This window comes from Struthio camelus, chromosome 10, assembly GCF_040807025.1.
Source record: "Struthio camelus isolate bStrCam1 chromosome 10, bStrCam1.hap1, whole genome shotgun sequence".
Lineage (NCBI taxonomy): Eukaryota > Metazoa > Chordata > Aves > Struthioniformes > Struthionidae > Struthio > Struthio camelus.
The window spans coordinates 11,749,542-11,768,795 of NC_090951.1; the positions used below are offsets into that span (position 1 = coordinate 11,749,542).

The following is a 19,254-nucleotide window of genomic DNA, read 5'->3' on the forward strand; positions in this document are numbered from 1 at the left end:
CTTCATTTAGAGAATCTGTCCAGTGTTCCCAACTTTGGGGAGAACTTATGGTTATTGCCATAAAAATAATATTATATTTTTCAATTTGGTGCTGTTATTTTTCACTGTTTAATTTTTATGGGTGACTCAGAGTATCAAGATGGTAAGATGCTATAGTAATCTTGCTGTATGTGCAAAAGCCAAATTAGAACTGGTCTAATTTATAGGGTGAGTCGGTTAGATAGAGACTGAGTCAAGCAGTTTGTGGGGAACCTTGCTAAAAATTGGTTTGCTCTGGGGAAGCATCGAGTTCCCTGTAATTCCACTGAAGAAGATGCACTTTCCTAAATGAGAGTGTTAGCAGGAGCAAAGTACTTTCCAGTGAATATGTAAAGAAGGTTAGTAGTTTTTTGCAGAATAAAGGTTCTCATTACAGATGTGTCTTATTAACTGATAGAAAAAATTTGGCCTGTAGTTTTGAAGGCTTTTTTTTTTTTTTGTTTAAGACCCTGAGCAAATAGTATCACCTGGGGAGCAATGAAGGCTCCTGAAGAGTAGCTTATAATCCGGCCATGCATTTTGCTGCAATTTAATTTTAAAAGGGTAAGTAGAAGCCAGGATCTAAGAACTGTGGTAGTGGGAAAAGCTGAAATGGGATTATCAAGGTTAGAGTTTGGATAGAACAGATGGTAAAATAGTTATAACCTACTATTCCATATGTTACTGTAGCACACGTTCAGGTAGCACATTACGTACACTGTATGGAAGGATCAGTGATCCTAACTCAGGTTTCTAGAAAGACCAAAAAAGCTCTTCTCAATGCCTGAAAATATGATTTCATAATTTCAGGCCAGATTAATGAAAAAGCTGTAACTGGTTGAACTGGACAACAGAACTCAGTGTTCCAAAAAGGGATACAAAAAATTAAGCCTATTATGAAAACGTATCTCTTCTAATTCCCAAAAATCTAAATTGAACTTTGTGCTTCAGGAAGTCTGTTTGGGTCTTGTTATATTTGAATCTGTGGGGAAAATATTAAAAAAAAAAAAAAAAAGAGAGTGAATTTACGGCACTTGTACTTCAGACTAAAAACAGGTTATGATTTGATTTATGATTTTTGTTACTGTTAATCCGAGGCCAGATTTTCAAAAGAGCTATCTATCTTATTAAGGTGCCAATGATGTGTTAAATTTCTCACTGAAAACAATTGAGGCTTCTTAGTGTACTTTTGAACATCTGACTTCTGATCTGCAATTTCTGCTGTTATTATTCAGACACTTTTTAAAGAATCGGATGCGATACCATGAAAATATGAAAGCAGAAGATAAGAAAGAGAAAAAAGGGTTAATCAAGTCAGAAGTACTGGAAGAAGAAGTGGAATGGTAGCAAAGAAGAAAAATGAAGGCAGAGAGTTGTGATTTGGAGTGGTGCTAAAGAGCCTCTGGGCTTGAGATTCATCTCGCATTTTATAATGCTCATGTTGTGTTGTATCATAATGCACTTGCTTCTACTACAGCTAGCTGTTTCTCGTATCTTATTGCCAATGGTAAAAATAGGCCAGTAGCATCATTCCATACTATAGAGCGCGTTCCGAATTCCACGTTATTTTTTCACTTGCCTCTCTAATTAATTCACTAATCTTCTTCAGCGTGCGTGCACGTGTACATTTGTGTCTGTCTGCTCTGTTGCTCTCTTCTGTCATCTGTTCAGGTTCTCATATTGCTGTTGATTAGTTGTGCCAGCTCCTTCCAAAGATACCAAATAGCTTACACGCCACTGCCTTTTGTTTAACTTTGCCAAAAATCACCCCATCATGAGACTCCATTTTGTCTAGTACTTCAAGAAAGATGTTGCTTTTATAGCTGCAGCCTTTTAAAAAAATTTATTATTTATTTTTATTTTATTTTGGAAGTAATTAGATATGCGAGACATGTCAGTTTATACGTGGATTGTTGTCAGCTTTAGGGAACTGTTAGTAATAGGTGCTCCGTATGTATCAGATGATTCATGGTATTAGGTGGGATTCTGTCTGTCTTAGGCTTTTTTCCACTATATGTTATAATATCAGTTTTAATTAGAGTTGTTCCTAATGGAGCCTTTGATTTTGGCTATCTTGTTTTTCGTGTATTTGAAATCATTGATAGCTATATATCATGGTATCTTTTCCAGTAAAGCAAAGGTGATGAGAGAGCTGTGATACTAACTTGTTAATTCATTTTGTCTTGAGGTAGTCTGGATGGTATTCAGCCTTATCAGGATAGTAAAGAGGAGAGGTTAGAGATAACTCAGAGTAGAGGTTAATATCTGAAAAACATGTTTTTGTACATCGCCATATCTCCTCCATGATCATCTGGAGGCTGAAGAGATTTTTTTTTAGATATTAATGTGGATTACTCAATCACATTTTTGTTATAGCAAGATACATTTAATGGTTCAAGTACCTTCTTGAAAGTTTTCATACTGCATTTGATTCCATTTTACAAAGAGAGATGGATCTGGGATAATTATGAGTCAGAGTGGGAGAGGGTTAATTTCACAAACCGTACGTTTCCCCCCCCCCCAAGTGAACTGGTCTTGACATTCAATAGTTATTCTCTGTTGTTGGCTGTGCTGAAGGTAATTTAAAATGTTGGTGGTTTGCTTTGTGGTGAAATGGGTTGGAGAAAGATAACAGCTTGAGAATTCATGAGGTGGAGGGGAATTAATTTTTTTGTTTAATGTTGGGAAAAGAGTAAAGTTTAAATTGTCAGTTAAGTATTTATGATTTAAACTGATCTATCTCATTTTGTCTTATAATGGAGAAGATGGAAAAACCTGGATAGTCACTAAGGGGTTAGAGAAGAGTATGAAGTACAGGTTTAAAAAAAAAAAGGCTGGTGGAACCATGTATGTTCAAACAACTTGAAGTTGGGCAGCAGATTAAGTTGCAGTCTGGAGGGTAGAGACACGCAGGTTATATCTGCTTTGAGTCCTGGAGAACTGATCCTGGTGTGGCAAAAAGAAAGAGGCATGGGACATGGAAAAGGAAAGGACCTGAGAAACAGGAGAGCATGATAAACAGCAAATTCTGACCATGATGCGCAAGGGACTGCCTTGGTGATGTAAAAGGAGAAACTACAGAATGTGTCGAATTGGGGCTTTATGGAGAAAGAAAAAAATCGATACTTTCTCATGATTGAAAATGCTTACATGTAATAGCTTTAAAACTTTAAAAGGAGTCCTTTCAATATGGAAAGCATTTATTTCGTTCTGATCTTCTCTGTATCCTGTCCAGCTCTACGAGCCTTCCCGTCCATATCTCATATAAACTTCTGTCTGCAGAAGGAAAACCCACCTTATTTCCTTTCTGGGGCCATTCTTCCCTGAGCTATTTGTGCCAATATGGTTTAACTTTTTGGAACTTTTTCAAGGAATGGAAATTCTAAACAAACAAAAACACTAACTTAAAAAGAATTAAGAGTGAGAATTAATTGTAAGAAACATAATTTTTAAGAAATCAAGAAATGAGTGGCTAAATGATTCAGAGACATCTCCCTGCTGAACTCTGTCATCTCTCCGTAATGTCTGAAATACACCAGGACTTAATTATATTCCATGATATTTGCAGTAATAGAAAGAGTGTTAACCGCCCTCTGCATTTTATTTACAAATGTTAATGTCTTATTTCCTGTACGCTGGACTGTTTTCTGACAATGTGTTTATCCTGCAAGCTGAAGGTATTAGCATTTAGGGCTTAATTTTATTGTCACTCAGTTGTGAGATAACTGCATTGCCTGCTATGTTTTGTTTTATTTAATGGGCTGGGTGTACAAATTATGGCCGTATACTACCCTCAGTCCACAGAGGAGCCGCTGGTAATTATAGGGAAAGGTTTATACCACTGTTCATAGATTGTAACTAATCTACTAGCAGATTTTACACGGGAATAAAATCTGGCAAGAGCTGGTGTATCCATGGCTGTTTTTGCCCTTTGTTTGGCAAGTGGTGCATAAAGTCACTTGATTGGCACTTGCACAATTGCTGGGAATGCACAAGATGGCCCACAGTTGCAAACGTAATTATTTTAAAGTCTGGGTGTTATACATCATAATTAGGCTTTAGAACTGCAAGTCAGTTGAGATGAATGAGGGCAATTCCTGCTCTTCAGAGTTGAGAAAGCGGTTTTGCATTTAGAGTTCAAGAATTTTTTTCACAAGCATTAAGATTTAGATATTTTTCTCTCCATCTCCCTCTCTTGCACCCTCCTACCGGCAGACATAATGAAACAGCTATATGATATCTGTGTCTCACCTTAAATAGGTAAGATAACGCTAGCTCATGGCGGGGGGGGAGGGGGTCAAGACACATTTCTTGGTGCTGAAAACGTTTTTCTTCATCAAAAAGAGCTACAAATGAATCTAGTCCCTGACAGTTAACCTGTCCACTACAGTTCTGCTCTGCATGTCCTCAGTAAAAAATAGGCTAAAAAAGCAATCTTTACTGGCTAGCAATTATGAATATTTAAATTAGATATTTAAACGACTGAGTTTTACAGTTACATGTGTCTAGAAATTGATTAATATCAAGAATATTTTAATTATTTCAACTTTCTGCTTAAATGAAAGTTGCAATCACACAGGCTAGAAAAGAAAGGGCCACCCACTACGTAAAACTGAGATAGTGTTGACCTAATATCAAAGATTACCACAATAAAAAGTTCAGATTGGAATCAAATATGATTCAAGGAAATTGTGCATCCTGTTACTTGATCTGTAGGGCTTCTTCCAAAGTTGGTTTGACATTTCTCGTCTCCCAGCGAGAGAGAATATAGGGACGTACAACACGATCGTACTGGAGGGAGGTGGGCGAACACTAAAAAAATTTTCATGGTAACACTGAAAGATGAGAAGGGAAAGGCACTGCAATATTTAAAAAATAACAATACAAAAATTGGCAGTATTAGTATTTCAAAGGGACTAGCACTTGATTAAACACTTGGAAAGCATTGGAGGAGAAGCATTCCAAATAAAATGAAAATATATGTGTATGATGGAAAGAGGATAAATAGAATATTCCATTTATAATTACCATGGCAAGAATGCAGTCCAGACTAAGAGTTCTTAATCAGGTAAAATTGTCATTGCTTTTAAGTCCAAGTAAGGCAGTGGATTGTGGTAGGTATGGGATTTTTGTGGGAAAAGATGTTGGCCAGATCTGTAGCTGCAATGAAGAGCTGGTCTGTGAACAAAATGGATGAAAAGACCCGGAGACTGCAGCACCCACGCAACTCCAGAGCGTGCTGCACGAAGTTGGAGGATACGAGACATCTGTTTTTATCACATACCAAGCCGGCAGTGAGGGATACAGAAAGCTATTTGAGAGGTTAAAAGTCTTAGCACAATGCAGAGCAGGACCCCTGTGCGGGAAAAACTCAAGTGTCTTTTCCACATTAATGCAGTAATTATGCAGAGATCTGCATGGATAAATTGATTGAGAAATTGAAACTATTTGCAGTCTGATTTCTTCCTGAGCATAACCTGTTGAGGACTTTGAGGCAATTGAATACCTATCTCCCTTGAGCAGCAGGTAAATGAAAAGCCCATATCTGCCTTACACTTAATCTGCGTTATTTACTTCCATGCAGGCAGACTTTTTCTTCTGTCTTCTTCAGACATTTCTCACTGAAATGTTGCATAACCTGCTTTTTGCCAGCACTCTCAGTCAGCTTTCGTGGGGGAAATGTTCTCTTAGAAGAAAGACTAGGTGGTCAGGCCGATAATAGCTGCTGAATTCTTTCAACTGGAAGTTTTTGGTGTGATGCTGTTTTACAAAGCAGGTTTTCAATTGTAATGGTACTTGCATGTGTGACTTAGCTTAACACAATAAAGGCAAAGAGCAAGTACATATAAAGCATTCCTCTCGTAATGGCAGCCCACTTCTTTGGCTTGAAGTAACATCATGTAATTATAAACCGAAGTGATCACATCTAAAGAAACATTTTTCACTGCATCCATGTCTTAGTATGATTTACTTTTCTCTTATTATTTCTTAATATAAAAATTACTGCATGCTGTCTTTGAAATGTTGCAATTGTGTTGGTATTTGAAGTACTTGTAAATACTTGTGCAAATCAGTTTTTCTGATGCTTGTCTGCAGGGTGAGGTGTGTGTTTATGTGCCCAGGGGAAACGAGATGCATTTGCATCCAAGAGGGTGTAGCAAGCGAACGCGTGCCAAAACGGAGTCTGTGCGAACAGTTGTGCTAAAATAGTAGAGGATAAAAATGTTTGTGAATGAAAATAGCTTCCTAAGAAAGAATGCTATTTAATCCTCCCTGCAAACGTTGCTGATCTGAAAGCCTAAATGATGGCTTTTCGTGATGAATCTTTCTAAAGACATTTGTGATGCCGCCATACTGTGCATGCTAAGACTTTTTGTAGATGTATTGCTAAACTTTGAGATGCTGACAAACGGCTATTATTTACTTTCTGTACTTAAGGGGAATACTGACTTAAGGATGTTTTGGCTCTCATTTAGATCAGTGAAATCATTACTATTACCGTTGGTAGGTGCTGAATTAAATCCTAAATTGTGTGGGACAATTAATCATACATAATATCGTAGCTGTTTTTCATGTATAAAGTGCCTCTCGGCCGAAGATCTAACAGCACTTTATAAAAGTAAATATTATTGCTGCCGAGTATCTCCAGAATATTTCTTATGATCCAAGACTTCTTATTCATAAGGCCAGACTTAATATATACCTTATCTTCCTACTCCTCTTGAATTCATGGAGGTTGGAGAGACAAAATTCCTTGCATTTTTACTCCATATGTGTTTTCTGTCCTTATCAAAATTAGCCTCGTCTTTTCACCCAAGCTCCATTGCTGCTGAGGCCACTTTCCCATGTTAAAATATAGACAATATAGTGGTTTTTTACCTCCTAGTTTCCACCTGGTTTGCTCAATAGAGCAAAAGATGTGTGTGTGAAAATATATATATATATATATTTTTTTTTTTTTTTAAATATATATAAAGATAGATAGGTAGCTTGGCTTTGAATAGTCACTGTGTGATTCCTACTTTCAGACTTTGGCTTGAAGTGCAAGCCTGCCACAAGGATGTGCCATGTAGCCCGGGAAGAAAACCAGCAGATCTTTTATCCTTATTGCCTTGTCTCTCTGGGTCACAGAGAAGCAATAGCCGCAGTTCAAGACTGTGTTCAAAGGAGAGATGTCAGGACTGAATTGTTTTCTGGTGAAGGAGGGATGGATAAAATATTAAATGCAGTCTTCTGTTTGCCCTTATTTTTGTGTTTCCTGGCAAGAATATCACATCATATTTCCATGGTTCTTTTACTCAATGTCTTTAAAAGCTGAAGTTTCGCGGATTTGTGAAAAAAAATTGCTTTAATTGTTTGACATTAGAAATCCCTATTATAAATATTAGAATAGAGTTTGGTATAGCTGCTTCGTTCCATGAAGGCAGTTCTGTGCAGCACAAGGAACAGCACACTTTGGAGAGTTACTCAGTTTGATTCTCATACACCTGCTGCTGCAATTAGTGTAACTTAGCGCACAAAGACATTTTGACTTTCTGAGCAGTCGGGGAGTTTGTCCATGAAAATTTGCCCTTGGGTTTGTGTATTTAAGAAAGAGGTGTGTCTGTCAGTCCTTTTTTGCAATAGCCTTTACATCTTTTGGGCATTTTTGATCAAATATAACGGAGGGGGCTAGCTAAAGGGAGAAAGAGGTAGTCAGGAGCTCCGGACTGAATTTTAAGTTTCTACAGCTTTCATAAACATTGGTGGCTGAGGTACGGGAACGAGAGAGCTGCTAGTATCTCCCCTGAGGAAGAGGCTGCAGTATGAGCTCAAGTGTTTGAGAGTAAGTTAGGCTGCGGGCTGGTGAGCAGCAGGGGCTCAGCACCCACCCCGCCGGGACACGAGGATGGGAGAAGAGCAGACCCCCGGGTGGTTTGGAGACTGTTTGGGAGGCAGTGGGAGGTCTGGGATATGGGTGGGGTGCTACAGTGGCCTGAGGATGTTTCTGGAGAAGGTAAGGGATCATGAAGGGTATGTAGAAGAGCTGTGCTTGTGGTGAGAAGTAATAGCACTGGAGAAACAGGTAGGAAATGAGGCTCCATTAGTCCCTCTGTTCACAGGCCTATTTGTTTCGATTTCTGTTCTATCACTGTTGAGAATGCGTGTTTCTTTGGCAGGTTGTTGCATGTTTACCTAGTGATCTATCAAGTCTTTGGCTAGTATTTTATTTTGAGTCATTTTCACTCTGCTTGTCCAACAGCATGATTTTTCGTACTGAAGACAATTGTAAAAATAGCAAACAAGCTGAGATGGGTGGCCCAGATCTTGCATCCCATCTGACATAAATTCAGAATTGCTTCAAAAGGTGCATGCTGAACCAATAGTTACTCTGCTGCTTCTTCTTAAGCCGTAATTTCAAGTTAGGCTGCTTCCAACAGCTGAATTGTGCTCCACAGTCCCATAGTGTTATTTAAAATACAGTAAGTTATATATATCTCAGCTGTAGGTATGTGAAGCGCATTAAAGCCCATTGGAGTTGATGCGCTCTGTTGCAATGGTCTTGGATCACAAGTTAACAGAGGGCACAACACCGTGGCTTTTCTGCTAATTCCTGCATTTGATTTTTGATGAATTTCTCTGCCCCGCTGTTTGCGGAGCTGGGCTGGCTGCTCCCCCTCCTTGTTCTCCTGCGAGATTTGCAGCTACCACGGGCGGTGGAGTCACCTCACCGTTGCTCTAGTGTCTTCCCGGAGCGTAGGACTGACGCAGCAAGGCAAAGGAGGGAGCGGGGAAAAAGGAAATCGTGAGGCGGGGTGGGAAAACAAGTTGCTATAGCTCATTTATTTAAGTCATTTCAAAATGAAGAGGCAGAAAGGATTCCTGTAGAAGTTAAATGTTTTTCTGGTCTGGAACGTGAATTAAATTTCCCCTCAATTATAAATAGAAGTTCACTGATAGGAAAACTTGTACTGATGTATGTTGGAGTGGGTGTGATTTGGTAATAGCTTGGGTGTGGCAGGCCAGGAAATAAAGGATGTATACAATTTACAACTATTTATATTTTTATTGGAGCTTTTATCTTTGTAACTCTTATTAGTTGCCATAGATACAGACAACATAGCGCTTGTTTGGGTTAATGAAGTCTGTCATGCTGATAAAAAAAAAAAAAAAAAAAGTGATTTTTCATAAGACAAATCTGCGTTACTTCAACTGCACTATTCTTGGCAATTAATTTTAACTATGCTAGGACTCATGTATAAAATTTAAAAATTGTGGCATTGTCATATAGAATATTGCAGAATAAGGTTGAGTGCATTGCAGTACCAGGCAAATTGGTCTTTAATTTAAGTTAGAGATTGTATTGATGGGTATGAATTATTGTGCTGTCAGTTTAAAGATGTGCTTTTGTGCTCTCTTAAATCAGTCACGTGCTTTTTTTCACCTGGTAGAACTGAACTACGAATGTTATCGTTTAACTGACTGGCTCATAAGTTCAGTTACGAATGTACGCAGCTTAATGTCATGTTATGATGTCACATTAAGTATCCCAGCTATAGAAATCATGCTCCTCCTACCCAAAAGTTCAGTACCTCAAGTGATAAATGTAACGAATATGATATATCTCGTCTTCATTCCAGTTGCTTTGTCCAAGAAATAGAAAGCAATTATTTGCTGTAAATGTACCTCAAGTCATTAAAGAAATGGCTTTGTATGAAGAAAATTTTGTAAGATTAAGTAGCTTTTCAACTAATATTTGGTGTGTGCAGGATGTTTCTAGCCCGGTATGCTATGGAGAGTGTTTTTAAGAGATTCTTGGCATGAGTTTAAGATGGTCACATATGTGCCGAGTCTGTATGTCACAGATCGGGAAGTGTAATCAGCATGGACCTGAAGGAAGCATTGCTGGGGCAGGGAGAGAGATTCACCATGTGGGGAAGAGAAAAGCAAGAAAAATATTTTTGAGTCAGGTTGGTTTAAAATAAGTATTCATGGTGCTTCCTTGGAGAGTTGGAAATAGCGGCAACAGCCCTGGCAAATGGATGAGTGGTCAGAGCGCAGGTGAGAGGCAGTGTAAGGTAGGGTATCGTTCCAGGCCTCTGGAAGATAAAGAGTACGTGTTTAAATGATGCTATTTTTTTTGAGGAATGCAAAAAGCATTTTGGCATAAAGGGTGAATTCTGAGCACCACTGAATATATGGATCGTACATTGGGGGATGTCTGGCTTCAGCATGGATGAACAACCCTTGCAGCTGCAGCACGTGATTTTCCTACGAGCAGCGAGGTTAGGTGGTGAATCAATTAATCTATTAACAAAAACGCCTCCGTACTGGAGAACAGAATCCCCAAGATCAAATGCTGTACGGTGAGCGAAGGTTGGGGCTTCTCCCTCGCTCGCCTCCAAGCTCAGCCACATTCATCTCGCGCATTAAGCCTTTTGTGTTGCAGTTATAACCGAATAGGATTTGCCCCACTACTGTAATGTAATGATCAGATATAGGAGAAATAAGTTGAGCGGTGTAGTTCTGCAAGGGTCTGACTTTACTGGTACGCAGAGAGAAAAACAAGAGAAAACAGCGGTATGTCTGTCTTAGAATATGCCGTATATATTGTTGTTTCCCCTTTGATCCTCTAGTAGTAAAACTATACTTAACTGTATTTTTAATTGCTGGAATCAAGGTCGTAGAATATATATTTCCTGGGGAAACAAAGGTAGGTTATTAAAAGCAGCAGTAAGTAAATTTGGGATTTTAAGTTTTGATGACTTTGCCAGATGTCATAGAGGTTTGAAAAACAATTTAAATCTTTTTAGAGATTAAATCTTTTTTTATCAAAGTTAGAACATCTTATTTTGTTATAAATCAACTGGAAATAATAAAAAAAAAGGTTTCCTGAAGATGAAAAAAAGTCTTGAATATATCAGTTTATCATGTTTCTATTCTAAACTCAGCATTGACTGTAGATAGTCTGTAAATTATGTGTACTAAATTTTTAGATACTCCGATCCTAATGTTCTCAGACCCCGATCAGTAACTGAGAAATATAGTTCAAGTGAATTTTTTCTCTATATAGAAGGCCAAGATAAGACATTAAATTCACTAGCTTTGAACCAATATTGAGAAAAAAGACATAGCTTTAGAAAAATGTTATACTCGTGTTTGTCTATATCATCACACAATATCTGAGTCTTCCTTGTGATTTTTCTGTTTAATTTTTTCATCTCTCAGGTGAGAATTGCTTGTGTACTCTAGCCAGACTGTTCAGGACAGTGTCCCACACCAGGCTTTCTTCTCCATTACACCCTGGGGAGGGATTCAGGTGCCCTTGGACGTGGAGCTGCGGAGGTTCCTGCAGCAGCCACGCACCAATGCCAAACTCACCTGCTTCCAATCCCAGACACAGGACGTGGCTGGAAAAGGACTGCACACACATTCAGTATACCAGAGATGGCTTTATCTTCTGCAAAGAGTCTTTGTCCTAAGAAAGGCTCTTGAAATTAAGTACGTCTCTGGTTAACATGACTGCAGCAGGAAGATTAGCCAGATGTATTTTTCCCCAAGTTGTGAATGAACAAGGTCTAGTCTCACAAGCGAATTTTCCCTTGATTTCCTTTGCTCAGGTTAACTTGGTGAGACTCAGAAGAATAGAAAAAAATCCCATGCAATGCTTTCAGCATTGAAAATCCGTTTAAGTTATTTAAAATAATCCAGTAGTTGGTAGCTGTAAATCTGAGAGCAGGAGAAAACTCTTTACCGTTTCTCTGACTTTGCTGTGTTTTCTTTGCAGGGCCTCAGTATGTCCGGTGGAAGTCAGGCTGGCTTGGGGACTCCTTCATCCAGGCAGTATGCACGACAGAAAATAACTCGCGTAAACCTCAGGGACTTCATCTTCTACATGGAACAGGAAAGAGAAACGAGCCATTCTCTCCTGCTCTATCGAGCTCTGCTTAAATAAAGCCAAGAATTATACTGATATCTCTCCATACAGAAGCTCAACTTGCATTGAAAAGCTGTCATTTTAATGTGCCTTCTATTTTTTTCAGAAGTCAATGTTTCTGTAGTTTGTTTTGCAAAATTGTTAAACACATGCAATAAATTCCCTTTATGTAAAATAAAAAAAAAATGTGCAAAAGGTTTTAAAATGTTAAATCCACAAATATAATCAATTTCTAAGTCTTACTCCATTTGGCCATTTTAGATAAGGCTGAAATAGACCACACTGAAGTCACACAAACGGAAAGACTGACAGCAACGGCTTGCATAAACCATCTCACACCGAGACCGACTGGGAAAGGTTCACAGGATTGGGATCTAACCATGGTGTTAACTTGTACGTTCGCTTACAGTGCTGGGTTTGTTTAACTTTCACTGGCACTCTTTCCACTGACTAACCGTGGTGATACCTGTTGTTATTTTAGATTAGTTAAAATTGCAATTTTTTGCACAGCTAAAAGAATAGCCACTGCACACTCTCACAAATTTTATATATTTAGGATTTTTGCTTTTACTGCACAGCTCATTTCCTGAGCGATTTGCTGAACCAAATCCTAAGTGTATGAAATCTGTGCGTTCAGATCCCAGCTGAGTTACCGTGACTAGCTTCCGGTTGTTTTCTAAACCTATTCAACCTTTTGCACATTTGTAGCAGCTGGTGAGTAACATGAATCAAAGTTGGGTTTTATTTTCTAAAAATATCTTAATTTATTTATTGCAAAGAGTATGGTTTAATGATGGTTTTAAAAGAGAGTATTGTTCAGTAAAGATTTTAGAGCGTTCTATAAGGATTTTTAAAGTCACGGTGAAGGAAGTTATTGGGGGGCCGGTTCCACTCTTACTCGAATCATGAGAGCAGCGGTAAGTGGGGGAGCCCAGACCTGCCGTGCGGCCGGGGCGCTCGCCGCAGTGACTTTGCTTTGGATCATTGGACCTGAGGACTCCAGTCCAGAGAGGCTCATAAACCAGTGCATGACTCTAAGCATATGGGTAGCTTTAAGTACTTAAAGGTGGAATGAATGCTTTTTAAATGCTTTGCTGAATTGGAATTTAAGGGGCCCACACCAAAGCCAAGCGAAGGGAGTGTGAGTCTTTTAAATGGGATAGGAATACTGAGCAAGCAGGTGGGCACGCAATGTACTTCAAAAATAACAGTATTACCAGTAACCATGGAAGGGAGACATTTGCTTATTTATCTTTTCAATTTTTACTATGTTATGCTTGCCACTTTTTTGAGGCAATTTTTTTTTTTTTGATGGGAAACCATAGCAAAAGCACAAATAGAACTATTTGTCCAATAGTTTTAAAAACAAAAGTTTTAATTATTTTTTAAGGTTTATGAAAAGCAGAAGAAAATTTATACTGCTGCTATTTAGCCAAAAGATTATTCATAAGGTATTTAAGGCCAGGAAGTGTAAAATTATGTTTTAAATGTATTGATAATTTGTACATATTGTTTATAAAGGCCTTGTGTTTATTAGAATTACGTTATTTTGATGATTTCTGTACATACTCGTAAATACCCCCAATTTGTGTGAAAACATACGCCCTTATTTGTACTTATTTTGTAAAGAAATAAAACAATTTACTAAAGTAACACATCGAGTGACATACAGTGTTAATTTATCAAACATGAAATTCACATTGTCTTGTAGTTCTTAAGCACTGTTCAGAAACATTTTGCATTAAAATATTAACAGAATACCCACAAAGAAATATTAAAACCAAATAGTTCAATGTTTTGTTGTGCTGATTCTTATCCTTTGTCAAACATCTAATAAAATTGTCAACAAACCTTGATGCTCTTAATACAGTGAATGAATGCACTCAGCAGTTGCTTTTTGAAAACAACTTAGTCCAAGAAGCACAACACAACATTTCCTCTTCTCGCCGGTTTTCTGAGACCTGGGAGCACAGCGGCGTAACAGGCGGCTGGGAAAAGGGCTACGTGACTGGTGTTCTCCAAACCGCAGCTGCAGTGCTCAGCTAAAGAGAATCGCAGCAATTTTGTTGCATCCAAGTAAGTTAAAAGACAGGCTCTAAGTACTTTTTGGCCTTCCTAACAAAAACATTTGCTGCCTGCACACCACAGTTTTACTGGAGTTTCGATGATATTTTAAAACCTGTTTTAGTGACACTGAACAATGTTCTTAATTAAGTTATGTTGCTATGGTTTAAGGCCAGAAGTAAAAATTTGAATCAGTTTTGCTGATATTGTTGCTTAAGAATATAGGGAAATAAGTAAAAAAGATATAAATGAAACTGTAATAAACTTTAAATAAGTGACCTGAAGTTACTAACTAAAAGAACATGTCCTAGCTTAACTTTTCTTTTTTTAAAGGCATATTTCTTCTAACCAGGTGATTGTTTCCACATGTCTCGCTTGCCTTGGTGCTATTTTGCAGTTAATGCTGTGATGTCATGGCTCAAACTTTCCATCTCGAGTCCCCATCTCGCTCGGCTGGCCCAGCCTGCCCTCCTTTACGATGCCACCTTACCGAACGGCCCTAAGTACTGGCGCTGCTTTATGGAGCTGTAAAAAAAATATGGCGAACACCAAACTGAAGAAAAACCACCCAACCGAGCACAAATACTTCCCCTGGCGCCCTAGGTACCTCGGAAGGGGCTGCGCTTAGGAGCCCGCCTGCGGGAGCTGCACGCGGGGGCGCTCGCCCCGCGGCCCCGGCTGACGCCGGCGAAGGCTGCGCTGGGGTACGAATGGCAGCGGTGGGCCCAAGTTTTAAGCAGAAACGTGATGTGTTCCCCTCAGCGCCTCTCTCCCCTGGCCGCAGAGCTGCTGAAGGGAGCAGCACCCCCTGCCAGACAAGCGGTCAGCCTCATCCCCCTGTCCCGGAGCGCGGGGCAAAAGCGTACATAGCATAACACCAAGACGTTAAACATGAACGGAATGTATGAAAGTAATAAATAAAACACTTCTTTTGGTTTTTTTCTTTCTTTTTTTTTTTTTTTTTTTGTAAGACGTGGCTACATCGAGCTGACTGGAGCAGAAGGCCAGAGGAGACGCAGCCACAACTTCTTGCCTCTCTCAAACGCCAGGGAAGACGCAGTGAGTGTTCCACCCTACTTGCTTATTTTTGATCCTTTACTTTACAGAAATGTTTATGGCATGAAGTACTGTATAAGAAATGTGCATACACAAATACATGACAATTATACGTTAAGTTCTTTACAATATTAAATGTATAATATACAATTCTACAGATATCTTACATACAAAGGTGAATGCTGTGCCATATATTCAAATATGGCCATCCCTAGCAACTTTAGAGTGTCATACAAGTATAAAACCACAAAATAAAATAACTTTACAACTCTTTTGAAGTAGACAGATTTGCTCAACTGTTCTGCTAAATTAGCAGGCCAAGAGGCTAAAATTTTCATGAGCGATTTGTAATTTGGGTATCCAAGATGAGCAGACCTGTGGAGGTCTGACTTTCCATGGCAGGTATCCAGCGCTTTTCCAAAAATTAGACCTCTGCGTAGACTGTACGTTGGATAGTCAGGACAGCTCATCACTTTTGACAGTACTAATCTTAAACTTGAATTTTTATTTTTGCCTGATTGTAATGATTTGGTATTTAAGAATTGCTGACCATTTAATACTCGGTCCCTTGTTCTCTATGGCCATATTTAAGCATCTAAGAAGAGTTTAGTTAAAATTCAGCATCTACAATGGTATTCTATAAATTAATGTGGGAGAAACTAAACTGTGATTAACACTATGAATTAGTTATCGAGGACCCAATCATGCTAAACAGCAATAAACAGGATTTAGCAGAATGCTATTTATAACCTTGCACCTGCAAACGTGGTGCTGTCTCCTGAGTTAGGAAGCCCTGCAAGTCAGAAGAGTCAATACTGATTCATGAAAGGAACAGTAACCTCCTGCAGACATTAGGCTTCTTTAAAGAGAAAATTACACAGGTAGAGGGCAGCTACAGAATCAGTATTTTAATACTAGTTTAAAATAACAGAGGAAAAACAATCCAAACAAAAACGTGGCCTGCTTTCATCAGACAATGGAAGGGAGGCGGTTTTAACAGCTTTCTATAAATTTCCAGACCCATAAAGAGTAGCGTTGTCCAAAATCCTTAACATCTCCTCCCAAACGTGGGCTTATAACATGGTTAGCAAGTGAACAACAAGGGGTAACAGAGCTTGCTTGGCAGAACCACGCTGCTTAGATGATGCAGAACTTACAACTTCTGAGTCAAAACGAGACTGGCTTTAAGAGAACTACGGCTCCGTGTTAGGTATGTGGCCCTTGGATGACGGTAGATGGAGTTTTATTTTGTGCTTCCAGATCCCTACTTTTGCAAGTACTGGCCGTAACTGGCCTTGTCAAATTTTTGTTGCTTTTTTTGTTTGTTTGTTTTTTAAAGTACTGAGCACCAGTTGACTATAAATCGGTCCTTTTCTGATTCTGGATTCTGTCCACAGAGAATATTTCAGTTGGAAATGCTGTATAAAAATAAGCCATTTGCTAGCATGAATGAGTACAATCACAGAAGTGTAATGCAACGTATGGAGGTGTAAAGCACATTTGACATGAAAGGTGTGCAGGCAGGGAAGATACTCGGTGCAGTTTTTAGCGTCTCCTCTTCCTTTGGGTGGCCCCCGCTTCCCTGTGGTCAGCAGCGGTTGTGGGGGCGGGCTGTCGCTGGAAAGGCTGTCAGAATCGGTTCTCTTCCTGCCAAATTCAAATTGCTTTAATTGGTCTTTCTGCAGAAATCCTGGCTCGGGTCAGGATCTCATTGAAGCTTTGCCTTTGCCACCACCACAGCTGTTGAGCTGCAAGTATGTTCCCAAAAGCCTGGTGCGCTGAGCATGCTCAGTGATTTCATCGTGAAAAACGGACAACTGGTTTTTCGAATGCATTTCATGGCTGGCTATGTGACAGGTAGTTTCAGAATACCACTAACTGGCAACATAAAGTCAAAATCTGTTTGCTAATACTGTTTTGCAAATCCTTAGTGTTTCACATAAGGGACCATTAAACACTTCTACGGTTACAAAGGAGCAAGGGCGGGTTCTAGTCCAGGGGCTCCTGTTTTATTCTGATCGTTGGAGTAGGTTGTGGTCGTCTGTCCTCGCGACACAGCACGTATTCGCTGAACTGAGAGGAATCCACCCCACCACCACATGAAGCTGCCACGTTAAATCCCTTCTGAAATAATCTTTCAAGCACCTGCAATGTAGAAAAAAAAATCAGATTAATATTTAGCAGATTCTAGTGATAAAAGCAACGGATTCTAAATGATGGATTTGGTCTTCTGAGTCCTCACAGAATGAACATTATTCAGCTATAATTCTATAACTTGTTCTTAAATGACTACACTGTGATTAAAGTCTCGCTCTCAGCAAACCTCTGTAGAAAACAAAAATTAATCAAACAAATAAGCACTCTACAGAGCAGCTTAGTACATTATATAGTAAAATACTGGACTGCAGTGATATTGATGCCATCTCTTACTGGAAAGCAACACTAGGTTTAAGTCATAATAAAAAGTGCCCGTTATTCGTTATTAACATGAGCAGAAAGGGGCTGAAAACATTTCTGAGCTGTTCCTTAGCAGATGTAAATATATTAGGAATCTGAGTGACACTTCCACCAGGTCTTCATGAAAATCGCAACTATGATTCTTCCTTGCTGTAAAGGTGTGCTGCTTTTAGCAAAGCATGGCAGGCATCAGGCGTGGAACCAAGACGGGGCAATAAGCAAAGGAACTGGCACAGGGAAGCGGTTAATGTGCATTGCCCAAATATATTTTCTCTTCCTCCTTCTAAAGAAAAGTTGGTGCAAATAGATGCATGACTTTAAGGAGCCCAGAGGCAACTTTAATTTCTGAGACTGTCACACAGCACATTACCCAAGGATACACTGATCTCGGCAGTACGACAGGGGCCGTGCTTTCACACGGGTGAGCGTGTTGACACAGTTTCCCCAGCAGTAGTAGGAAGCATGCAGACTTCGCTCAGCGTTAGGTGTGAGCGGATGTCAGTTCCACCTTCAGCAGAAAGCAAATATGGAATTTAAGGCCCATTTGAAGGAGATGCCACACTTGCTTCCTCCAGCTAGGGACTCTGGTCAAAGTCCAGGGCAGGAGCACTGGGTCTACTGGGACATGTGTGACATTGAGGCACCTTCTTATACGCCCTTGGGAGCTCAGGTGAGTCCTGTGCATTACCAGTGAGTGGGGAGGAGATGTGGCAAGGCTCTGTGGTCTGTTATACGCCATGGCTGCATAGTGGGGTAAACTGGTTATGTATGGCGGTGCTTTACCAGCCGTACATTTTCAGACTGGCTGAACAACAGCAATCTTCACACCCACATATGAAATCCGCATCCAATACTCCTCCAGCCAGACCTCCTCCAGAGGCCCCTGTACTGTAGCACTGAGCTAATCCACAGATCAACGCTAATAATGCTGCAGCAGGTTACTGCAAAATCAGACCGGTGCCTCTAATTTGTATGATTAAATAAACTGACCCGATAGTTATGCTGCAGGCAAGAAAATGGTCCCTGCATTGTTCTCTACTGATAAATGTCAACAAGAGTAGGTAACAGTCTCGCTGCGGTACCATTTCCATTGCTACATCACAGGGGCCCCACTACACTGGACAGTGAACCTGATGACATATAGAGCTTGATGAATTTAGTATCACTGATATCCTCTCAGGATAGAGTCATCTGCAGTCCACGACAATAGGGACTAAGCTATTTAAAAACTTGTTCGCTCAACTTAGATATGTGTCTAAGCAATATACCCAACTTCAGAAGGTGAAAACTCATCCATTCTTCCTCAGGGGTTTATGTTAAAGAAAGAATTTGATTTCTTTTTTGGTTTTACCACGAATGACACTGTTAAGCACTTTAGTAGTTACACCTACTGCAGCAGTACTTAAAAATCTTATGCTTCAAGGCACAAGCTGATTGCCAGAGGGGGACTAAAAATAGTGCCACATGTTAAAGATTTGTGCACCAGACCTCTGCCCTGGCCCCTGCATGTGCAGACTGACGTTAATGCCAGGGTGCATTTTTCTAGGGCGCTGTTTCTTTTGACTGAACGTTGGCTTTGCTTCTTCCGAGACCAGCAGTTTGGGGCCTTTACTAAAGGTAGCAGATGGATTTGAAAAGGAAAATTGTATCCAAGGTAGTAGTGTGGTGCAATGTAATCCACAGTAACATTTTCTATTTTTAATCTGTGGGAACCTTCCTTTGAAGTCTGGTGTGGGAGCCAT

The 19,254-nt window shown here is 39.6% G+C and overlaps 2 protein-coding genes across 6 annotated transcripts in view; one reads left to right on the forward strand and one right to left on the reverse strand.

Moving 5' to 3' along the window:
• Positions 1–14,967, forward strand: part of LOC104146431 (transcription initiation factor TFIID subunit 4-like) — a 152,285-nt gene extending 137,318 nt beyond the window's left edge. Inside the window, exon 15 of the mRNA XM_068956133.1 lies at positions 11,786–14,967. Coding sequence (XP_068812234.1) covers positions 11,786–11,953 — 168 coding nt within the window. The 3' untranslated portion in view covers positions 11,954–14,967. The remainder of the gene's footprint in view (positions 1–11,785) is intronic.
• A 113-nt stretch (positions 14,968–15,080) lies between these two features.
• The window catches only part of KCTD15 (potassium channel tetramerization domain containing 15), a 45,871-nt gene continuing 41,697 nt past the window's right edge, over positions 15,081–19,254 (reverse strand). For all 5 annotated transcript variants that reach the window (XM_068956139.1, XM_068956136.1, XM_068956135.1 and 2 more), the window contains one exon: positions 15,081–17,200. In XM_068956139.1, the coding sequence (XP_068812240.1) occupies positions 17,045–17,200 (156 nt within the window). In that variant the 3' untranslated portion in view covers positions 15,081–17,044. The remainder of the gene's footprint in view (positions 17,201–19,254) is intronic.